This window comes from Miniopterus schreibersii (genome assembly GCF_964146895.1).
Source record: "Miniopterus schreibersii genome assembly, chromosome: X".
NCBI lineage: Eukaryota > Metazoa > Chordata > Mammalia > Chiroptera > Miniopteridae > Miniopterus > Miniopterus schreibersii.
The window spans coordinates 60,745,402-60,770,541 of NC_138104.1; the positions used below are offsets into that span (position 1 = coordinate 60,745,402).

The following is a 25,140-nucleotide window of genomic DNA, read 5'->3' on the forward strand; positions in this document are numbered from 1 at the left end:
TGGAGTAAGTATTGTGGTAGATACTTTACATTATTATCTCATTTAATCCAAACAACCCTTAGAATTGAGTATAATTATTACCCCCATTTTTCAGATAAAGAATATCATAACTATGTGACAGGTGGTTATTAGACTTACTAGGGTGATCATTTTACAAGGTATATAAATGTCTAATCACTATATTGTACACATGAAACTAATGTAATATTGTATGTCAACTATAATAAAAATAAATGTAAAAAATAAGAAAAAAAAGCCAGTATCCTGGAACAAGAAATAGGGGCACTGTTCTACATTCTGAGACTAAAGAAACAGAATCAAATGCAGTACGTGAATTTGATTGGATCTAGATTTGAAAAACTCAATTGTAAAATAACTTTTTGCATGGCATTTGAGAAAATTTGTATATGGAGTAGACATTAGATGATAAGGAACTATTGTAAATTTTAGATGTGAAGTGTTATTGTGGTTTTGTAGGCCAGCGTATTTGTTCTTTGGAGATGAATGCTGAGGTATTTAAGGTTGAAGCAATTTACTTTTAGCCCAGCCCACGTGGCTCAGTGGTTATCAACCTATGAACAGGGAGGTCATGGTTCAATGCCTGGTCAGGGCACATGCTGGTTGGGATTGCAGGCTTAGTCCCCAGTGGAAGGCGTGAAGGAGGCAACCAATCAGTGATGTTTCTTTCTCATCCATATTTCTATCTCTCCCTTCCTCTCTCTGAAATCAATGAAAACATAAGTAAATAAATAAATAAATAGTTCAGAAATATATATACAGAAAGAAAAAAATGTTGATTCTTGAATCCAGATCTAGACAGCATGATTGTTCATAATGCCCATTCTTTCAAACATTTTGTATGTTTGAAAACCTTTAAAATCAAAAGTTCTAGGGAGAGTGCAAATAAAAGTAGGCTTAATTCCAATAGGGAAATTTACACAGAAGAAAATCCACGTACTTTTTTAAAAATTTATTTTTATAGATTTCAGAGAGAGGAAGGGAGAGGGAGAGAGAGATAGAAATATCAATGATGGAAGAGCAATTGATGAACAAATTTTTCTGTGAACAGAAACTTGTTGTTGAACAAGTTTCAGTTTTTGACCTGACAACCCTTTCATGCTGATACTGCAAAAAGCATCTCTCTGGCCACAAGCGAAGGAGTGAAGTCGCCTGTATGAGTCAGTTTACCTCTAACATCTCAGGAAACTGTGCTGTGAATATTTTTGTGTGTAGTGTTTTGTTTTTTGCTTTTTGCTTTTGTTGTTGGTGAAATGAACAATTAGCACAATTTTAAAACATAAAGAGGCCATCAAGAGTGCTGATGTTGCCCTGGCAGGTTTGGCTTAGTGGTTAGAGTGTCAGCCCATGATGGAAGGGTTGCGGGTTGGATTCTCAGTCAAGGGCATGTACCTCGGTTGCAGGTTCGCAACCCTGCCTGGTCAGGGTATGTGAAGGAGGCAACCAATTGATGTGTCTCTCTCACATCGGTGTTTATCTCTTTCTGTCTCTTGCCCCCTCCTCCCTCTCCTCTATGCTCTGGGAAAAAAAAAAAAAATCAGTGGAAAAAATATCCTCGGGTGAGAATTAAAAAAAAACACAACTTAAAAAGGTGATAATGTGTGAAAGAATCAATGATCACAGACAGTTGAAGAGGTAGAAAAACTTGTTGATTTGGATAAATGAAAAGCTGTTAGCCAGTAACAGCAAGCGAAGAAGCCACCTGCTGATCTGAAAGACAATCCTGGAAAATGCTGAAAGTGATTTGTTTAAAGCTAGTAGGTGGTTCAATAAATTTTAGAAAAGAAGTGTTTGTTTATAGATTAAGGAGTACATTAGACATGTAATGTATATAAGGTAGATTAAAATGGAATCATTTGGGGGGTCTAGAATGAATTAATTCAATTTACATTATTTATAATGGGGGGAAAATGATTCATTTTTCGAACAAATCACTTCTCAAACAGCCTTCTGGAACCAATTAAGTTCAAGAACTGAGGTTCCACTGTACACAATAGCTGATAGCTCAATTTTGAAAGTGAAATGTATTTTAATAAACACTGCTTTTATAATTATTCAAAGTGTGTGTAAACATTTTTGGGACATCCTATATATGTTTTTGTGCTTAAGCTCTTCACCTACTTTCATCCAGCCCCAACCACTCTTGCCTCTGACAGCTGTCAGTCTCTTCCATGTATCCATACCTCTGTTTCTACTTTCAGTTCAACAATTACCACCTTTTCAGAATATATTAACATTTTCATAGTTAACCCAAAAATGCTCTTTATAGGTGGTTTTTCCAAACTAGTACTCAATATAGGGCTATACTTTATATTTACATCTTATATCCTTTTCATTTTTTTAATCTAGCACAGTCTCTCTTTTATGACTTTGGCTTGTATGATGAACTAAAGTAATTCTTAGAGTCTTACTAGTGTTGTTGTTGTTTTTTAAGATTTTAAATTGATTTTTAGAGAGAGAGCAAGGGAGAGGGAGAGAAAACATTGATGTGAGAGTGAAACATCGATTGGCTTCTTCCTGCGTGCACCATACTGGGGATTGACCCCACAACCTGGGCATGTGCCCTGACAAGGAATCTAAATGGCAATCTTTTGATGCATGGGATGACTCCCTATCAACTGAGCAACACTGGCCAGGGCGAGTCTTACTAGTTTTGTCTACTTTCTTCATTGCCATATTTTCAGTTTTTTCACCCATTTCCTTTATTTCTTGTAAAATAGAGGCTATGTTTAAAGACTAGATGGATACAAGTTAACTATTTTTTTACTAGAACACATGATGATGTTGTGTGTCTTAGACTGAATCACCTCTGAAGATGCATAATATAGGTTGACCCACCTTACTGGTTTTAAGATTGACCATTGCTCTATTCTTCTAACCTGTCTGTGCAAGTTTGGGAGTGTCTATACAATACTTCTAGTCTATCCATATATCTTGACACATCTAAGCAATGAGAAATCACTTTACCATCAATCATACCAATTAAGAAAGCCACTGGTGTTGATTGGAGATGAAGTTAGCTGACCTTATAGTAGCCCCTCTTGCTTCTGATTAGTCTTTCATCTTTTTTTTGTTGTTGTTAATCTTCACCCAAGGATATTTTTTTCCATTGCTTTTTATAGAGTAGAAGGGAGGGAGTGGGGTGGGGAGAGAGAAAGGGAGAAAGAGAGAGAGAGAGAGAAACATTGATGTGAGTGAGACACATCAATTGGTTGCCTCCCGCACACACCCCGACCAGGGCCCGGGATCAAACATGCAACCTAGATACATGCCCTTTACTGGACATCAAACCTGCAACTCTTTGGTGCATGGGCTGATGCTTTAACCACTAAGCAACACCAACCAGGGCTGATTCATCTCTTTTTTTTTTTTTAAATATATTTTTATTGATTTCAGAAAGAGGAAAGGAGCGGGAGAGAGAGAGATAGAAACATCAATGATGAGAGAGTCACTGATCGGCTTCAGCCCACAACCCGGGTATGTGCCCTGACCGGGAATCGAACCCCGATCTCCTGGATCCTAAGTTGACGCTCAACCGCTGAGCCACACCCGGCTAGGCTTGATTCATCTTTTAAATACTAATTAATCAACCCTAGAGTAGGTAATCTATTAACCTGTGCTAGGGTATGCATGAAAAACTACCAAACACATATATCAAATTTCATCAATTCTAAGGGGCACTTTTCTTATTCAAATTGTACCCCTAATTCAAGATGCATCTTAAAATCAATGGGGTGTTAAAATCACTGTTGTCAGGTAGCAGTTTTGATGTAATTATCATAACCTCTGCTTGCATGAACTTGGTAATAGCAGCTTATATTATAGTCGTTTTGGTTAAATTATGGTCATTGTTTTCTATTTAAAATGTCTTTAAAAATATTGCATAGTGATTTGACAATAAAATGATTTTTCTTCCTCAGTGGTACATGAAATAATGATGTGGTTACAATTGACGGCATTGATGAAATTCAGTACACTGCACTGACCATGTTGAAGTATTTCAAGTTAATTACAGATAATATCACACCAAGAGAGGACTGCTCACATTGTGAACGATACACTCCCGTCTGCTATTAATATCTTGTCCTTTTAAAAAATATTTTATCATGCAAAATTTCAAGTATATACAGAAATAGAAGGAATAGTCTAAGGAACTCTCTCATTTATATATATATTTTTTATTTTTCAGTTACAGATGACATACAATATTATATTAGTTTCAGGTGTACAACATAGTGATTACTCATTTATGTAACTTATGGAGTGATCACCCTGATAAGTCTTATGCCCACCTGGCACCATACATAGTTGTTACCTGTATTCCCTATGCTGGACTTCACATCCCTGTAACTGTTTTTATAACTCTTGATTTGTACATCTTAATCCCTTCCTTTTTTTTTCACACACACACAAAAAAACCCAAATTAAAATAAATGAACAAACAAAACAGAAAGAAACTCATAGATACAGAGAACATCTTGATTGTTGTCAGATGGGAGGAGGGTTGTGGGTATGGGTGAAAGAGTCTCAGGAACTATTCATATGCCCATCACTCAGCTTCAACAATTATCAATATGTGACTAATCTTATTTCATCTGTACTCCCACCTATTTCTCCTCCTGCATTATTTTGAAGCAAATCCAAAACATCATATTATTTCATTCATGAACATTTCAGTATGTATATTGAAAAATGAAAATTCTTTGTACATATAAATAATACAATTATCACATCTAAAAATAAATTTATTTTTTATGAATTAAATTTATTATTTATAATAATTTAATATAAAATAGTCTACGTTCAAATTTCCAGTATTTGCAAATATGTCATATTTTTTGTCTTTTAAAAATTAATTTAATTTAATTTTTTCAATCACCATTTATCCCCTCTATGCCCTCTTCCACCTGTCCCCACCCTCAGTTACCACACTGTTGTCCATGTCCATGAGTTGAGCTCTATGAACTCTGTCATGACTGCTCAGTTCTTCCTTTCTAGTATAAAACCAACCATTGTTAATATGTGAATGAATGGACATAGCTGTGCTCCAGTAAAACTTTATTTAAAAGAACAGTTGAAAGGTTTGATTTGTCCTAAGAATCATAGTTTGGTGACTTCCTGCTCTATAGCAGTAGTTCTCAAACTTGTGTGTGTATCAGAATCACTTGGAGAGCTTATAATAAACAGCACAGAGGCCAAGGCTTGATGCAGTATAGAATAGGGCCTCTATGTTTTTACTATTTTCCAATTTACGGGTTTTCCCTTTCTCTCTTTATTTTTTCTTGTAATTTTTGTGTTAATGAAAGTAGGTCATTTATCTTTTAAATTTTACCATAGTTGGATCAAGAGGCTTGCTCTGATTCTGTGGGGTTTTTAAAATTTGTTTGTTTTTTGTGGTGTTTTTTTGTTTGTTTTTTGGTATGTAGAGTGGGGAGGGCAAGCATACTTAACAGATGGTTCTGTGCTTTTCCAACAGTAGACACAATGCATGGCTATCTCCCCCTCCCCTTTATTTCCAAAAAAAAATGACTTAGATTCAATGAAAGGCAGAGCTGGAAGGCCGTTTATATCACCTAAAAACCTTATTTTACAGATGAGGAAACATATACCTAGCGAAGGAAAAAGAGGCCCAAAGTCACACAGCACATTAGTAATGGCACCAGTTTTTATTGTTTGTTGAGGTATAATTGATGAATAAAAATTATATATACTTAAGGTGTACAACTTGATGTTTGGTGTGGATATACATTGTGAAAGAATCACCACAATAAAGCCAAGTGATATCTCTATCACCTCATGTAATTACCATTTTCTTTCTTTCCTCCTTAATTTTGTGATGAGAACATTTCAGATCTACTCTTTTAGTAAATTCCAAGTATACAATACAGTATTGTTAACTGTAATGACATTACTGTATATTAGATCTCCAGAACTTAACCTACATAGCTGAAAGTTTGTACCTCGTGACAACATCTTCCCATTTTTCCTTTCTCCACAGTCCCTGGCAACCACCCTTCCACCCTCTATTTCTGAGAGTTCAACTACTTTAGATTCCACATATAAGTGAAACCATTCAGTATTTGTCTTTCTGTGTCTGGCTCATTTCACTTAACATAATGTCCTCCAGGTTCATCCATGTTGTTGCAAAGGGCAGGATTTTCTTCTATTTTAAGGCTGATATTTCATTGTGTTTGTATACTTATACATTTGTCCATCTGTGGACACTTAGGTTGTTTCTATATCTTGGCTATTGGGGATAATGCTGTAATAAACATAGGTGTACAGGTATCTTTCTGAGATACTGATTTCATTTGCTTTTTGATATATACCCACAAGTGGGATTGCTGGATCATAAGGCGGGTCTAGATATAGGCATTTTGATTTATGGACTCTGATCTAGACCATTTAATTGAAATTATTTTTTCCCTAAACTGGAGGTATTTGCAACCTCCATCTAATACTCTTCCTTTGTTTTAAATTTTGATGTTCAAGAAATTGTACTCATTTTCTCTAGTTCATGTGGACTAGAATGTATCTGAATAGACACCTCTCCAAAGAGGACATACAGAAGGCCAATAGACATATGAAAAATGCTCAACTAATTGTCAGAGAAATGGAAATTAAAGCCACAGTGAGATATCACCTTATATAAGTGTTGGAATGGCTATCACCAATCCACAAGTGACAAGTGTTGGCGAGGATGTGGATTAAAGGTAACCCTTGTGCACTGTTGGTGGGAATGCAAATTGGTGCAGCCACTGTGGAAAGCAGTATGGAGTTACCTAAAAAATTAAAAATGGAACTGCTGTTTGACTCAATGATCCTACTTCTGGGAATATATCCTAAGAATACCGAAACACCAATTAGAAAGAATATATGCACCCCTATGTTCATAGCAGTGTTATTTACAATAGTTAAGATCTGGAAACAGCCCAAGTACCTATCAGTAGATGAGTGGATAAAAAAGCTGTGGTGCACATAAACAAGGGAATATTATTTTGCCACAAAAAAAAACAAAATCTTACAATTTTTGACAGCATGGATGGATCTAGAGGGCATTGTGCTCAGTGAAATAAGTCAATCAGAGAAAAACAAGTACCATACGATTTCACTTATATTTGGAATCTAATGAACAAAATAAACAAACAAACACAATTGAAACAAATTCATAGATGCACAGAGCAGATTGATTGCTGCCAGAGGGGCAGGGGTTTGAGGGACCTGTGAAAAAGGTGAAGTCATTGAAAAATACAAAATCATAGTTACATGATAGTCATGGGATGTAAAGTACAGCACAGGAAATATAGTAGATAGTATTTTAATAGTTATATGTGGTGCCAGGAGGGTACTAGATATATCGAGGGGGACACTGTACAAAGTATGTGATTGTGTAACCACGAAGCTGTACACCCAAAACTAATACATAATATAAAAAAATAAAAAGGTTAAAAAAAAAAAGAATGCATAACAAAAGGAAAGATTTCAAATGTAAAGAAATCTCCTCAAAGAATAGATTATCTTCCAATTCTCATAAAAAGGTAAAGAAGTATCTTAAAAGAGGTACAACAAATCTCCCTCAGAGAAATAGAAGGTAGGTACAGTTTAAAGGGGTCCCCTTAAGGGACTTCAGTTTCTTGAGAGGAACTGGACAAGCAGGCAGTGAGATGCAATGGGAAGAATGTAAGACTTAGATCCTCACAGATACGAGTTTGTATCCCTGTATTGCCATGTATCCACAAACTGTCTACATTGACTAAGAGCTTTTATCCTCTATAAACATAAACTTCAAAGATAAAATACTCTGCCATTTGGAGCTGTGAGAATTAAATGAGCTCTGGCACATTGAACCAGTCAGTTCCTTTCAAAGCTCAGAAAAGGAGAACATTTACATCTGCTGGAGGCTGTTAGTAATTGTTTAGCCATTCTGGATCCCTTGGTGAAGCACGGAGTTGCTTTTAAAAATGCAACATCTGAAAAAAAATTGTCAATAAAGAATAAGAGTTATTTTCAGAAGTATTTAAACTATTAAAAGGGTCCCATCAACAGCCAAGCAATACCGAAGGCCTGTGAATGATTGCTGTTCATTATCAGAATGGCACATAGACTTTGTCACAGTTATAACAGGCTTCATTAAGATTTTTCTAAATATTCTGTTCCTGTCAATTACCCACTTAATGATAAAGAGCCTATCTGTAAATGGGGTCAGTCCTTCAGGGACTTTGACCTGAATAGGTTTTTAAAAAATTTTTATTTTTCAATTATAGTTAACATTCAATATTATTTTGTATTAGTTTCAGGTGCAAAGCAAAGTAGTTAGACCATCATATACTTTACAAACTGATCCCCTTAATATTTCAAGTATGCGCCTGGCACATACATACTTATTACAATATTATTGACTATATTCCAAATGTTATACTTTACATCTCCATGACTATTAATTTGTGCTTCTTAATCCCTTTACCTTTTTCACCCAGTCCCCCAAACCCCCAACCCCTCTGGCAACCATCAGTCTGCAATTATTAGTCTGTTTCTATTTGGCTGGTTCATTTGTTTTGCTCTTTAGATTCCACATATAAGTGAAATAACATGGTCTTTGTCTTTTTGTGACTAATTTCACTTAGCATATTACCCTATAGGTCCATCCATGTTGTCATAAATGGTAAGATTTCATTCCTTTTTTTACATTATATATGTGTATGTACCACCACATATTCCTTATCCCCTAGTCTATTGGTGAGCACTTGAGTTGCTTCCAATTCTTGGCTATTGTAAATAATACTGGTATAAACATAGGGGTGCATATATAATGTTGAATTAGGTTTTTTTTTTTTGTTTCTTTGAATATATACCCAGAAATGGGATCACTGGCTGCACCAATCTACATTCCCACCAATAGTACACAAGGGTTAATTTTCTCCACATCCTCACCAATACTCGTTTATTGATTTATTGATGATATCCATTCTGACAGGTGTAAGGTGATACCTCATTGTGGTTTTAATTTGCATTTCTCTGCTTATTAGTGAAATTGAGCATTAAAAATATCTATCTGTTGGTCATCTGTATGTCCTCTTTCAAGAAGTATATATTCAGGTTTTCTGCTCATTTTTTAATTGGATTGTTTGTGGGGGTTTTTTGGTGTTGAGTTGTGTGAGTTCTTCATAAATTTTGGATATTAACCCCTTATCGGATTATGACTGCTTTTGCTGTGTGCCATAGATGTTGTATTGTTGTGTTTACATTTTCATTTGTTTCAAGATGTCTTTTGATTTCTGCCTTGATCTCATTGTTAACCCATTCATTGTTTCGTAACATGTTATTTAGCCTTCATGTCTTCATGTATTTTTCAGTTTTGTTTCTTCTACTTGATTTCCAGTTTCATACTGTTTTGGTCAGAGAAGGTGCTTAATATGATTTCAGTCTTCTTAAATTTATTGAGACTTGTTTTATGGCCAAACAGAGGTCCCTCTTGGAAAATGTTCATTGTACAGTTGAAAACAATGTATATTCTACTGCTTTTTGGTGAAATGCTGTGAAAATATCAATTAAATCCATCTGTTCTAATATGTCATTTGAGGCCACTGTTTTCTTGTTGATTTTCTATGTGGAAGATCTATCTATTGATGTCACTGGGGTGTTAAAGTTCTTTACAATGACTGTATTACTGTCACTCTCCCCTTTTATGTCCATTAAGATTTGCTTTATATATTTAGGTGCTCCTGTGTTGGGTAGATACATGTTTACAAGGGTCATATTCTCTTATTTGATTGATCCCATTATCATTATATAATGTCCTCCTTTTCTCTTATAATAGCCTTTGTTTAAAACTATTGTGTCTGATACAACTAACTATTTGGTACCTCAGTTTTTGTATTTTTTTTGTTTTTGGTTTCCATTGTATAAAATATCTTTTTCTATCACTTTACTTTCAGTCTGTGTGTGTCTTTTGATCTGAAGTATGTCTCCTGTAAACAGCATATATATAGGTCTTGTTTTCTCATCCATTCAGCTACCCTATTTCTTTTGATTGTAGCATTTCATCCACTTATATTTAAAGTGATTATTGATAGGTACATATGTATTGTCATTTTATTATTCAAATGTATGTTCCTCTTTTTTTTCTTCTTCTTGAAGAGTGCATTAACATTTTTTGTAATACTACTTTGGTGGTCATGAACTTCTTTATCTTTTTTTTTTGCCTGGGAAGCTCTTTATTTCACCTTCAGTTTTGCTGTGTAAAGTAGTCTCGGTTGTAGGTCCTTATTTTTCATCACCTTGAATACTTCATGCAAATCTCTTCTGGCCTGAAGTGTTTCTGTTGAGAAATCAGCTGATAATCTTATGGGAGTGTCCTTGAAGGTAACTAACTGTCTTTCTCTGGCTACTTTTGGGATTCAACCTTTGTCGCTAACCTTTGCCATTTTAATTATGATGTGCTGTCAGCCTCTTTGAATTGACTTTGTTTAGAAATGTCTGTGCTTCCTGGATTTGTGTGCCTTTTTTCTTCACCAGTTTAAGGAATTGTACTGTGATTATTTCTTCAAACAGGTTCTCTATCCCTTGCTTGCTTTCTTCTCCTTATGATACCCCTAAGATGCAGATGTTGTTACATTTCAGTTGTGCCTGAGGTACCTTAGACTCTTTATTTAAAAAAATTCTTTGTTATTTTTGCTGCTCTGATAGGATGTTCTGCTACCTTGTCTGCCAAATCACTGACTTGATCTCCTGCTTCATCTAATCTGCTGTTGATTCCTTAGAGTATATTGTTTATTTCCATTACTGTATTCTTCATTTTTGACTAATTATTTTTTATAGTTTCATGTCCTTTTATATTCTGTGGAAGTTCTTACTAAGTTTATTGCGCATCCTTATAACCATTGTTTTTAACTCTGTATCTTGTAGATTGCTTGTCTTCATTTCATTCAGTTCTTTTTCTGGAGATTTCTCCTGTTCTTTTGGTTGGAGCATGTTTCTTTGTTTCCCCATTTTGGCTACCTCTCTGTATTTGTTTCTATATGTTAGGTAGATTTGCTCTGTCTCCCCAATCTTGGTATGGTGGCCTCATGTAGCAGGTATCCTGTGGACCCAGTTGCACAGTCCACCTAATCACCTGACCTGGATACTTGTGTGGATTATGTGAGCCCTCCTTTTGTAGCTGAGTCTTCATTGCTATTGGCCTGTCTGTTGGAGTTGATTCTCAGGCTGGCTGATTATGAGAGTTGAACCTGAGCCCAGTGTACAAGCTGCTGTGTTGGCCCTTACCCCAAGAAGCAGAATTTGCCCCAACATGATCTGGTGCCTGCTTAGACCTCCCTTTGGGTTTGCTGCCTGTATAGCTAATCAGGATGTACTCTATTGTGTTCTGAAGCCAGCCACTAAGTATGTTTATTATATGAACTCTTGGGAGGGAATATGGTGCAGGTCATTGTCAGATTCTGCCTGTGACAGTCCCTGGGCTACCTGTTAGGAACCACTGTTGCTAGCTGCCTGCGCTGGTCCTGGCTATGAATGGAAGGGCCCAGCTATGTATACTGAGGGCTGGCAGCCAGCAGTACCAGACCTGGGTGATGTTAGCAAATGTCCTACAACACCCCAAGTCCTTCACCCATCTGCTAGCTTCCCATTAGACTCAGCTCCTGAAATAGCCTCATACAGTACATAACTTGTATGAGGTAAGTTCTCAGTGAGTCGCCATGTAATGACAATTGGTGTTCAGTAGTTTAATACAGATTCAGACTGCATCAGTACTGGGTCTGAGGCCACTCAGCCAATTCTCATGGTATACTGCGACCAGCCACCACCTACTTGGGTCCTGTGGGTCAGGGTCTCAGGGAGTCATCAGAGGGGAGCCAGTAGAGTTCAGCAGGCTACAGCAGATTAAGATATGGCTTTTCACAAGAAGATGGTCCTTTCCCTAAAGCCACATAACAGCCTCTCCCTGTGTGTCTCTGGCACGCTCTAAGCTTGCCCATAGTTCCTTGAGAGATTTTTAAGAAAGAAAGAAAGACTACAACATAGGCCCAGGCTGTTCACCACTGGCAGAGCCCACAGCTGTGTGTGACGGGGCCTCTGGGAGTCATCATGGTGGAGATAGTGTAGCTCCCCAAGCTAATGCCCTATGGGGCAGTGGTCAACCCAGAAAAGATGTCATCTGTGGGCAAGATGGGAGAGGGACTCAACACATGGACTTTGGCGGCTGTCACTCCAATCCTCTCCTTGAAGCCACACACTCAGTTTCACCCTGTAAGATGCTGGCATCCTCCCAGGCACTGTCCCTTCACCGGAGCCCATGGTAAGTGCCTGTGAGCAAGATTTTTCTGTTCCATCCCTCTTAGTGGATGCCTGAGTTTCCAGCATTCTTCTGTCTTACCCAGGCAGATTTAATCCCCACTGATTATAACAGGCAGATGTTATGTAGGCTCCTCTTCTCAGCACTGGTGCTCCAGGCTGGGGAGTGCAGAGTAGGTTTGAGACTCCTTGCTCCTCAGGGGGGACCTCTGCAGCTGAGATATTACTCCAGATTTTCAACTGCCATACGTGGATGAGGGGCCAGCCCGTTTTTCTTCTCCACCTCTCCTACTGGTTTCTTTGTGGCGTCTTCTGTATATCCTTAATTATACGACTTCTGTTCAGATAGTCTTCAGATGGTTATCCAGGTTGATTGTTCTGTAATTTGGTTGTAATGTTGATGTAGTTGTGGGAGGAGGTTAGTGCAACTAGTACCTACTCTGCCATCCTGGATCTCTCTTGACCTGGATGGAGTTTGAAAATTAGGGTTTTTCCTGGGCTGTCTCATCTACTCACATCCCTGCTCCACAGCTATTTTGACCAAAGGGCAGCACATCTTTTGCTTGGCTGCCTCCAATACTATTTGAAAGAACAGTAGAGACACTCAGATCCATTAAAAATAATTAATTGGTACTTGCTGTGTGCAAGGCACATACACTTGAAAGTTGTTTACCACCTAGTAGGAGAGGTGGGTAATAAACAGAAAATTGCAATATGCTCTGCTTGCCAATAGTGTCTGTCAATCAAGATGAGGACAGTGGGCTAGGAGGGCCCTGAAGGTAATATCAGGTAAAGTGAATCTCAATGGATTCACATTATTTAGATCTAAGAGGAGGACAACATTCTAAGCAGAGGGAATGCATGAGCAAAGACATGGAGGTCCGAAACAACATTGTTTAGCCAGAAAAGCTGACTTAAGCAGTGGAGTATATCAAGTGACTGAGGGCAGCAGTGTCTAGATGGAGACTTCTGGAGAGGTAATAAGAAGAAGATACTTCTAATGGATTATTCCCAGGATACCATGCTAAAGCCATTTAGCTCTATTCAACAACCCTCTGAGGTGGATACTATTTTTGCTAGCGGAAAAACTGGAGCCCAGAGAGTTTAGGTCACTAACAGTCACTGTGCACAGCTAATGAGCCACCCACATCAGCTTCAGAGCCCAAGCTGTGCACTGGGATTAGAAATAGTTATCAAGTTACAGAAGGTCTTAATTGCTACTTTCATAAGAGTTTGTCTGGTTCTATAAAAAACAGGACACTGGTACAGGGAATTTAACCAAGGAGGTGACTAGGGATCAGAAAATTTAGGATTAAAGGCCCTACTGTAATTAGTTTGTGTGTAACTTCAGGCAAATATTTTTTCTTCTTTGGACCCCTGCTTTTTCATCTATAAAATGAGGACAGTGATAAAGGCCAAATCTTAAGGATCCCTTACAGTGCTTTGAGTTTTTTGCTTCTATAACTCAGGGTAGGGAAGGGACTGGATTAACTGATGAGACTGGTAGACACTTTCTCTATGTACTTTTTTCTTCTTTATATATATTATAATTCTTGCCTGGAATGCCATATTGCTTCCCTCCTTTCTTTCCAACTATTTTCTAACTATGGTCCCCCAACCCACTTCTCTTAACTTTTATGGGAGTCTTGGAGAAAATCTTGTTAATCATTTTCTTTCTCTTTTGGCAGTGTGTGTGAGCACAGCAAAGAGAATTTCATGACCCCCTCCAACATGGGGGTAATCTTTGGTCCCACACTGATGAGAGCTCAGGAGGATACTGTGGCTGCCATGATGAATATCAAATTCCAGAACATTGTGGTAGAAATCCTAATTGAGCACTTTGTCAAGGTATGTATTTTCTTTCCTCACCATCACTCCTCCACACATGTAACACTTTTCCCTAGCCACCTTTTAGAGTTGTGTCTCCCCTCCTGGGTCAAGTCGATAATGGAAAGAAATTTCATTATGGCACAATGACATTTAATAGCATTTCTGCCCTTGTGAAATTCATTTATTCAGCAAATATTGCTTGATATGTAGCTCTTTTATTATCAGGCATCATGCTAGAAGGAGAAAAAATATCACTATCTATAAGGAGTTAGCAGTGTAATATGGTGGTAGACATGTAAACAAAGGAAAATGATAGCTATAAAAATGCTGTATGTATAACGAGACCATAAAGAAAGCAATACCTATACTTGGTTAAATCCATATCATTCTGAAATAATTTAAGGTGGTATATTTTATATGACTGTAAAATATGAAGTAGTGTACATTATAACTAGCTCAAGTATAAAAGCATAAATAAGGATAGAGACAGAAAATGAACCCAGGAATGAGGCGAGAGAAAAATTATTTATTGACAACTCTTGTGCACTTGCTTCAGATATTCCTACGTTTGGTTCTACACCTTGTAGCAGCCAAGGCTGTCCCAATGGTATAATTCAATAAAAACTTTTCTGCAAGGGAATGATACTGATGATATAATCAAGGTGATAGCCACAGTTCAAATCTAAGGTCTGCCACTTATTAGATGTATTAGGTTGTATATAGGTTAGGCTTCTAAGACTCTACATATAAATGTTGTGGCTCCGATACAAAAGACATTTATTTCTTTGTTGTGGAATAGTCCAACAAAGTGGTCCAGGGCTGGTATGGTGAGTGGACAGGGACACAAACCCAGATTCTTTCCTTCTCATTGCTCTGCCATCCCTAAAGTACTGTTTCATGTGCATGAACAAATATCTTCTATATTATATCAATTGAGAAAGATGAAATAAAGGGAAGTAGAGAACACAGCCCTTTCCTTTAAGATCTTGACCTGAAAGTCATACACATTCCTTTCATTAACTTACTCTTTGTCAGAATTTAATCTCATGATCACATCTAGCTACAAGAGAGTCAGGGAAATGTAGTTTTTTTGGTGGAGGGCATTCATGTTCCCAGTCTTTCATACATATAACAAATACAGAATGGAAAACTTTTAGGGAGGTACAGAAAAGCTCAGCTTGAAGTAGGTTGGATTAGAGATTCCTGAAAGATTAACTCTGAATCTAAACCAGGGATTGGCAAACCTTTTCTTAAGGGACCATATAGTAAATATTTTAGGCTTTGCAGGTCATAGAACTCTGTCACAACTACTCACATATACCTTTGTATTGGAAAAGCAGCCATAGACAACATGTTAACAAATGAATATTTTAATAAAGTTCTATTTACAAACAGGCAGGAGGTCTGTGGGCTTTAATTTCCTGACCCTTGGTCTAAAGTCCAGATATCATTTATTTATCAATTGAGTAATTCATTCAACAAATATGTATTGAGAACTTACTATTTGCTAAGTACTGTTTTTTTAAAATTTATCTTTATTGAAAATATTACAAATGTCCCCTTTTATTCTCCATTGACTCCTTTCAGCCAGCACCCACTCTCCACCCCAGGCCTTCACCACAATATTGTCTGTGTCCATGGGTTATGCATATAAATTCTTTGGTTAATCTCTCCCCCTTCCCTACCTCCCCACTTCCTCTCTGAGATTTGTCAGTCTGTTCCATGCTTCTATGTCACTGAATCTATGCCAACTACTGTTTTAAAAACTGGAGGTAAAGCCCTAGTGAGTTTATATTCTAAAGCAAGTAGCAAAGCAGTACATATTTAAAATTAGTAGCATATATAATGTGTTAGATAGTAATGAACTTTAAGAAAAAAATAAAGCAGAGAAGGGAAATGGGTTTGCAGTTTTATTTATTTTTTACTTTTCAATTACAATTGACATTAAATATTATATTAATTTCAAGTACACAGCATAGTGATTATACTAATTTATATAACTTACAAAGTGATTCCCCTGATAAGTCTAGTACCTTCCTCCTACACCATAGTTATTACAATATTAATGACTATATTCCTTATGCTGTGTATTATATCCTCGTAACTATTTTGTAACTGCCAATTTGTACTTCCTAATCCTTTCACCTTTTTCACCCAGCCTCAAACCCCCCTCTTACCTAGCAACTATCATTTTGTTCTCTGTATCTGTGAGTTTGTTTCTGTTTCACTTGTTAATTTGTTTTTTTAGATTCCACATATAAGTGAAACCATATACAACTATTAACTCAAAATAAATGAAAGACCTAAAAATAAGATCTGAAACAATAAATTACATAGAAGAAAACAGGTACAAAACTTATGGACCTTGGGCATAGAGGATACTTTATGAATTTGACCCCAAAGTCAAAAGAAGTAAAGGTGAAAATAAACAAATGGGACTATATCAAACTAAAATGCTTCTGCACAGCAAAAGAAACTGCCAACAAAACAAAAAGGCAACCAACTAAATGGGAGAATATATTTGCAAACAGTAGCTCTGACATGGAGTTAATAGCCAAAATATAAAAAGAACTTATACAACTCAACACCAAACAAACAATCCAATTAATAAATGGCCAGAGGACCTGAACAGACACTTCTCCCAAGACGACATACAAACGTCAAACAGATATATGAAAAGATGTTCAACTTCACTAGCTATTAGGGAAATGGAAATCAAAACTACAGTGCAATACCACCTCAGACCTGTTAGAATGGCTATTATAAACAAGAAAAGTAATAACAAGTGTTGGAGAGGTTGTGGAGAAAAGGGAACCCTCATTCACTGCTGATGGGAATGTAGACTGGTACTTCCACTATGGAAAGCAGTCTGGTGATTCCTCAAAGAATGAAGAATATTCTGGGATTTGTGAAATAGGTGAAGGGATTAAGAAAAAAACCTCATAGACACAGACAACAGTATGGTAATTACCAAAGGGAAAGGGGGCTGAGGGGAGGTAGAAGCAGGTAATTGGCGGATAAATGGTGATGGAAGGAGATTTGGCTTGGGGTGGTAAATACACAATACAATATACAGATGATGAATTGTATACCTGAAATCTATATAATTTTGTTAACCATTGTCACCCCAATAAACTCAATAAAAAATAGAATTAAAAAACACATACAGGTCAGAAAGGAAGACATATAACTTTCCCTATTTGCCAATGGCATGACTGTCTATATAGAAAATCCCAAGGGATCTATAAAAATACTCCTTGAACTAATAATGGAGTTTATCAATGTTATAGGATACAAAGCTAACATGCAAAAATCAATTTTATTTTTATATACTAGTTATTAATGTGTGGAAAATGAAATTTAAAATGCAGTAGTACCATTTACAGTCTTTCAAAACAAATGACATGCTTAGGTATAAGTCTAATAAAACATTTATAGGATTTATATGCTGTAAATTACAGAATGCTGATGGAAGAAGTCAAAGAAAATATAAGTAAATTGGGAGACATTCTGTGGTCATAGAGTGGAAGATTTCATAGTAAATATGTGAATTATTTGTAAGTTGATATCTTAGTTTAAGGCAATTAATATCAAAATACCAGCATGATAGTTTGTGGAGACAAGATTATACTAAAATGTATATGGAAATATAAAGGAGCTAGAAGATCTAACACAATTTTGAAAATAAAGAGTAAACTGGGAGGTATCAATAATATTAAAATTTACTGTATTTATATTACTGCTTCAGTAATCAAGACAGTGTGAGATTGACAGATGGATAAGTACACAGGTCAATGGAAGAGAATACACAGATAACCTCACAAAGTATATCCAAATTGTTTTTTGACAAAGGTACAAAAGCATTTCAAGGGAGGAAGGATACTCTTTTAAAAATGATGCTAGAGCAATAGTATATGTACAGGCAACAAAAGTGAACTTTGACTTAAACCTCATATCATATACAAACATTAACTCAAAATGAGTATACATTTAAATATAAAACAATAAACCTTTTCGAAGATAACATAGGAGAAAATCTTCAGGAGTTACTGAAGAGTCCTACTGAAGAGTAAGACACTAAATGCACAAAGTATTACAGAAATAATAAATTAAACTCTGAAAATTAAAAACTTGCTCTGTGAGTGACTATTAAAAATACGAAAAAAAGCAATAGCTGGTTTGGCTCAGTGGTTAGAGCATCGGCCTGTGGACTGAAGGTCTCGGGTTTATTTCTGGTGAAGGGCACATATCTGGGTTGCAGGCTGGATCCCCGGCTGCAGTTGGGGTGCTTGTGGGAGGCAACCAATTGATATGTCTCTCTCACATCTTTCCCTCCCGTCTCTCTGCCCCCCTCCCTTTTCCCCTCTCCCACTCTCTCTGAAAAGCAATGGAAAAAATATACTCCAGTGAGGATTAAAAAAATAATGAAAAAAACAAGGTAGCAATTTGGTGAAAATATTTGCAAACCATATATATGATAAAGAACTCATAACTAGAGTATATAAAGAATTCTCAAATCTCAACAGTAAAAAAATCAAACAATCCCATTTGAAAATGAACCAAATACATGAAAAGGATGTATGGATGACATATAACCATATAAAGAGATGTTCAAGATCACTAGCCATTAGGGAAATGCTAATTAAGACAACATGAGTGAGTCTATCCGGTTCCAAGATGGCGGCTGACAGGATCTCAGGGACAGTGAGAGTGAGAGTGGGTGTGTGAGGGAGTGTGTGCATGGGTGTGGGTGTGAGGGGCATCTGTCAATCAGTGTAGGAGCTCCCTGGGAGTGCAGAAGCTCCTGCCAGAGGAGCTGCCCCCAGGGCCGCACTGTTCAGCCAGGGCCTTCTCACCGATTGAGAGTGGAAAGCACGCCATTTTGGAGCATCCTCAGGGTCCTACTCAGGAGGAGGCTGCGGGGAGCAGCCTGACCCAGAACCCCAAGGCCAATGATGAGCACACCGCCTCAGTGGTCCAGTGGCCACAGCATACCTGCCTCCAAGCAGTACCTCACTAACGCTGCACCTACAGCTTGCCAACCTGCCTCCTTGACTGGGTCACTCCTCCCTCACTCGGCACCCACAGCCGGCCTCCCTGCTAGTAGGGCCTTCCAGACTCGGAGCCCACAGGCAGTCTGACTGCCTCCTTGACGGTGGGGATGGGGGTAGTGCACAGCTGGCAGCCGGCCTGCCTGCCTGCCTGCCACCCAGCCAACTGCAGCTTCCTGACCCTGAGCTCAAGGCCTGCTTGCCTGTCTGGCCTTCCCCCTTAACTCCGTACACCAGGCCTGCCTGCTGTGCCTCCTTGACACTGTGTGAGGCCAACCTGCCTGCTCACCTGCCACTCCTGGACAGGAGCCACCAAGCCGGCCTGCCTCCCTTCCTGACTCCTTGAGGCAGCACAACCAATCTGCCTGCCTACCTGGCCTACAGCCTTGACTTACTGCACCCGGTCCTGCCATCCTGACCCAACTCCTCCCAAACACACAGGCATGCCATCAGGACCTGGATGAAGAATGGGAGCCCTGGACTACCAGAAATGGGGTCCTTTTCACACCCTGCAGCCATGACCTGGTACCACTGAACAACCAGCACAATAAAATAAAACAACACCCAAAGGAAATAAGGGAAAATCGCCAGAAAAAGAACTAGATAAAATGGAGGCAAGCAATTTATCAGATATAGAGTTCAAAGTAATAGTTATAAGGATACTCAAGGAAGAAATCAAAAACTTCTTGGAAAAAATGAAAATGAACGCACAACAAACCAAAATCTATGGGAAACAATGAAAGCAGCGCTGAGAGGGAAATTCGTAGCACTGCAGGCCTACCTCAGAAAATAAGAAAAATTTCTAATAAATTATTTAACCCTAAAACTTAAAGACTTAGAAAGATAACAACAAGGAAAGCCCAAAGGAGGTAGAAGGAAGGAAATAGTAAAGATCAGAGAGGAAATGAGTTACATAGAGACTAAAAAATAAATAAATAAAAAATACAAAATATCAATGAAACCAAGAGCTAGTTCTTTGAAAAGAGAAATACGATTGATGAACCTTTAGCTAGACTCATCAACAAACAAAGAGAAAGGATGAAAATAAACAAAATCTTAAAGGAAATAGATGAAGTAACAACTGACCCAATAGATATACAAAGGATGGTAGGAAAATACTATGAACAATTATACACCACCAAGCTGTACCACTTGCATGAAATGAACAAATTCCTAGAAAAATACAACCTTCCAAAACTCAATCAGGAAGAGTCAGAAAACCTGAATAGGCCGATAACTACTGTTGAAGTTAAACTAGTAGTCAAAAAACTCACAGCACACAAAAGCCCTGGGCTGGATAGCTTCACAGGGGAGTTTTACCAAACATTCAAAGGAGAACTAATACCTAGCCACCTCAAAATTTTCAAAAAAATCCAAGAGGAATGAACACTCCCAAGCTCTTTTACAAGGCTACCATTAGCCTAGTTCCAAAACCAAATAAAGACATTACAAAGAAAGAGAACTACAGGCCAGTATCCCTGATGAACATAGATGCTAAAATGCTCAACAAAATATTAGCAAATTGGATCCAGCAATACATTAAAAAGATCATACACCATGACCAAGTGAGATTTATTCCAGGGATGCAAGGCTCGTACAATACTCACAAATCCATAAATGTGATACATTACACAAACAAATTGAAAGACAAAAATCACATGATCATATCAATAGACAATGAAAAAGCATTCAACAAAATCCAGCAACGATTTTTGTTAAAAACTCTCAGCAAAGCAGGAATAGAGGGATTATACCTCAACATAATAAAGGCCATATATGACAAACCTATAGCCAACATCATAGTCAATGGGCAAAAACTAAAAGCATTTCCCCTAAGAACAAGAACAAGACAGAGATGTCCACTTTCACCATTCTTACTCAATATAGCACTGTAAGTCCTAGCCACAGCCATCAGATAAGAAGAAACAGTAAAAAGCATTCAAATTGGAAAAGAGAAAGTAAAACTGTCATCATTTGCAGATGACATGATATTGTATATGGAAAACACGAAAGACTCCACCAAAAAACTACTAGATTTAATCAATGAATTTGGCAATGTAGCAGGATACAAAATTAACACTCAGAAATCCCAGGCATTTTTATACACCAATAGTGAGCTCACAGAAAGGGAAACTAAAAAACCAATCCCATTTACCAATGCAACAAAAAATTAAGATTCTAGGAATAAACCTAACAAAGGAGGTAAAACACCTGTACGTGGAAAACTACAGGACTTTGAAAAAAGAGATAGAGTAAGATATAAACAACTGGAAGAATATAATGTGCCCATGGGTTCATAGAGTTAATATCACTAAAATGTCTACACTACCCAAAGCAATCTATAAATTCAATGCAATCCCTATTAAAATATCAACAACATATTTCAAAGATCTAGAATAAAAACTCCAAAAATTTATATGGAACCAAAAACGACCCTGAATATCCATGGCAATCTTGAGAAAGAAAGACATTGGAGGGATCACAATATATCAAGTTATACTACAAAGCCACGGTAATCAAAACAGCCTGATACTGACACAAGAACACACATATAGATCAATGAGAACCCAGAAATTGAACTAAACCTTTATGCTCAATATTTGACAAAGGAGGCAAGAGCATACAATGGAGTAAAGACAGTCTCTTCAACAAATGTTGTTGGGAAAATTGGACAGGAACATGCAAAAAAATGAAACTAGACCACCAGCTCACACCACACATGAGAATAAACTCAAAATGAATAAAAGGCTTAAATGTAAGTCATTAAACCATTAAAGTCCTAGATGAAAATATTGGCAGCAACATCTCAGACATCTCTTGTAGCAATATGTTTGTTGATACATCTCTAAGTCAAGGGAAACAAAGGAGAAAATAAACAAGTGGGACTACATCAAAATAAAAAGCCTCTGCACAGTGAAAGAAATCATCAACAAAAAGAAAAGGGAGCCCACTGTATGGGAGAACATATTTGCCAATGATACAGCTGATAAAGGGCTAATTTCCAAAATATATAAGGAACTCATACAACTTAACATAAAGAATACAAACAATCCAATTTAAAAATGCGCGTAGGACCTAAATTGACACTTCTCCAAAATGGACATACAGATTGCCAAGAGACATATGAAAAATTGCTTAGTCACTAATCATCAGAGACATGCAAATTAAAACAACATTGAGATATCACCTCACACCTGTCAGAATGGCTACCATCAACAAATGAACAAATGACAGGTGCTGGCAAGGATGTGGAGAGAGGGAGCCCTAGTACACTACTGGAGGGAATTCAGACTGGTACAGCCACTATAGAAAACAGTATGGAGTTTCCTCAGAAAATTAAAAATGAAACTACCATTTCACCCAGTGATCCCACTTCTAGGAATATATCCTTAGAAACCCAAAACACCAATTAGAACAAACTTATGCACCCCTTTGTTCTTAGCAGCACAATTTACGATAGCTAAGATCTTGAAACAACCCAAGTGTCCATCAGTAGATGAGTGGATAAAAAAGCTGTGGTACATTTATACCAATGCTGTGCAGCTGTAAAAAAGCATCACTTACCCTTTGGGGCAGCATAGATGGACTTGGAGAGTATTATGCTAAGCGAAATAAGCCAGTCAGATAAAGAGAAGTACCGCATGATCTCACTCATATGTGGAATCTAATGAACAAAATAAACTGATGAACAAAATAGATACAAAGATATAGAACCATGGAGCAGTCAGATGAATTTCAGAGGGAAGGTGGTTGTGAGGAGTATGTGTGTGGGGGGTAATCAAGAAGTTAGAGTCATATATACATGACCTATGGACACAGACAATAGTGTGGAGAAGACCTGGGGGGGGGGCTGACTTGGATGCCGGGTGGATGGGATCAATGGGGGCAAAAGGGGGACATCTGTAGATCTTTCAACAATGAAAAAGAAGGGACCACATGAGTATCACTATATACCTATTAGAATAATTAAGTTTAAAATAGTTATGACACCAAATGCTGACCATAGTACACAGAAATTGAATCTCTCATACCCTTTAGTGGGAACATAAAATATTGCAGCTACTCCGGAAAAAATGTTCAATTTCTTATAAAAACACACAGCTACCTAGATGGTGTTGCTCAGAAGTTGAGTGTTGACTCATGAACCAGGAGGTCATGGTCAGGGCACATACCAGGGTTGCAAGCTCCATCCCCGGTAGAGGGTGTGCAAGAGACAACCGTGACTCAGTGACTCATCATTGATGTTTCTATCTCTCTCTCCCTCTCCCTTCCTCTCTCTGAAATCAATGAAAACATATTAAAAAAAGCACACAACTAAACATGCATTTACTATACATTCCATCATTTACACTCTTGGGCATTTATCCCAGAGAAATGAAAACATGTCCATACAAAACTGCTACAAGTATGTTCATAACAGCTTTATTTGTAATAGCCAAAAACTGGATACAAAACAGATGTCCTTCAATGGATGAATGATTAAACAGATTGCAGTAATTCATACCATGGATTGCTTCTCAGCAATATAAAAGAATGAATTATTTATATACACAACAACTTGGATGGATTTCAAGGACATTCTACTGAGTGAAAAAGCCTATCTTAAAGGTTACATACTGTATACTTCCATTTGTTTATATGTTTTCTCTACTGTGGTCCTCACTTTTTTCTGACCCTTCCATAGCAGAAACATAAACTCACATTCTACTAACAGCTTGTTCAAGGCATTCTAGGCTGTTTCTATCATGATCCACAAATTCTTCCAGCATCTGCTCATTGCCCAACTACAAAGCCACTTCTACAATATTTTTAAAAAATTTTACATCCAAAACTTTTAAGTAGTTTTTACAATAGCATACAATTTTTGGATTCCAAACCTTATATTAATTTTCTATTATTGCAGTAACAAATTATCACAAACTTTGTGGCTTAAAACATAACAAATGTATTATCTTAACAATTCTGGAGGTCAGACATATAAAATTGGTTGGCAGGCTGCATGCATCTCTCTTTACTAGCCCCTTTGAAGCTCCTAGAATCCCCCTGCATTCCTTGGTTTGTGAACCTTTCCCTCAAAGCATAGCACCTTCAAATCAATCTCAATCTGTCTCTTTCTCACACACCTTTGCTTCTGTCATAACATTCCCTCATCTCTCTGAACCTCCTGCCTCCCCCATATGAGGAGCCTTGTGATTATATTGGGGACACCTAGATAATTCAAGATAATCTTCCCATCTCAAAATTTTTACCTTAATTATATCTATAAAGTCTCTTATGTAGGTTACAATAACAGGTTCTTGGGATTATGGACATTTTGGGAATAATTATTCTGAAGGGTACCATTATTTTCAAGAGTATCAGTACTCTTCAAAAGTGGTATGGTTATAAAAGACAAAGAAATATTGAGGAAATATCACAGACTGGAGGAGACTATGGTGACATGACAGCTTAATGTCATCTGGAATCCTGGATTGCACCCTACACCATAAAAAAGGGCATTAACTTGACTACTGATAAAATTCAACCACAATCTGTAGATTAACTAATATTATTGTGCCCATGTTAATTTCTTGGCTTTAATAATTTCATTGTGGTTATAAGATAATAACATTAGGGGAATTTGGATGAAAATCATGCAGAAACACTGTACTAATTTTGCAATTTTCGGTAAGTCTAAAATCATTTCAAAATAAAAAGTTAAATAAATGTTTTATTGGTGTATACTGGCACCATCAGTATTTGGCCTATTTTCTCACATCCTCAGTAAACTTGGGTATTACCAAATGTTTTAATGTTATCCAACTGGTAATTGAATAATTATATTACATTGTTTTCAAATAAATTCTTAATTTATTAATTAAAAGTTGTTAATGAGATTGGGTATCTTTTCATACACTTTTGGTTGTTAATTTTCTAGGATGCAATAACAAAATACCATGTACTGGGTACC

At 37.2% G+C, this 25,140-nt stretch overlaps 1 protein-coding gene across 2 annotated transcripts in view; it reads left to right on the top strand.

Annotated features, from left to right (window-relative positions):
* The window catches only part of OPHN1 (oligophrenin 1), a 507,398-nt gene that overhangs the window by 407,752 nt on the left and 74,506 nt on the right, over positions 1-25,140 (top strand). For both annotated transcript variants that reach the window (XR_013997964.1, XM_081125000.1), the window contains exon 19: positions 13,998-14,157. Coding sequence is in view for 1 of the 2 variants with exons in the window: in XM_081125000.1 (XP_080981126.1) it covers positions 13,998-14,157 (160 nt within the window). In the remaining variant the exon portion in view is untranslated. The remainder of the gene's footprint in view (positions 1-13,997; positions 14,158-25,140) is intronic.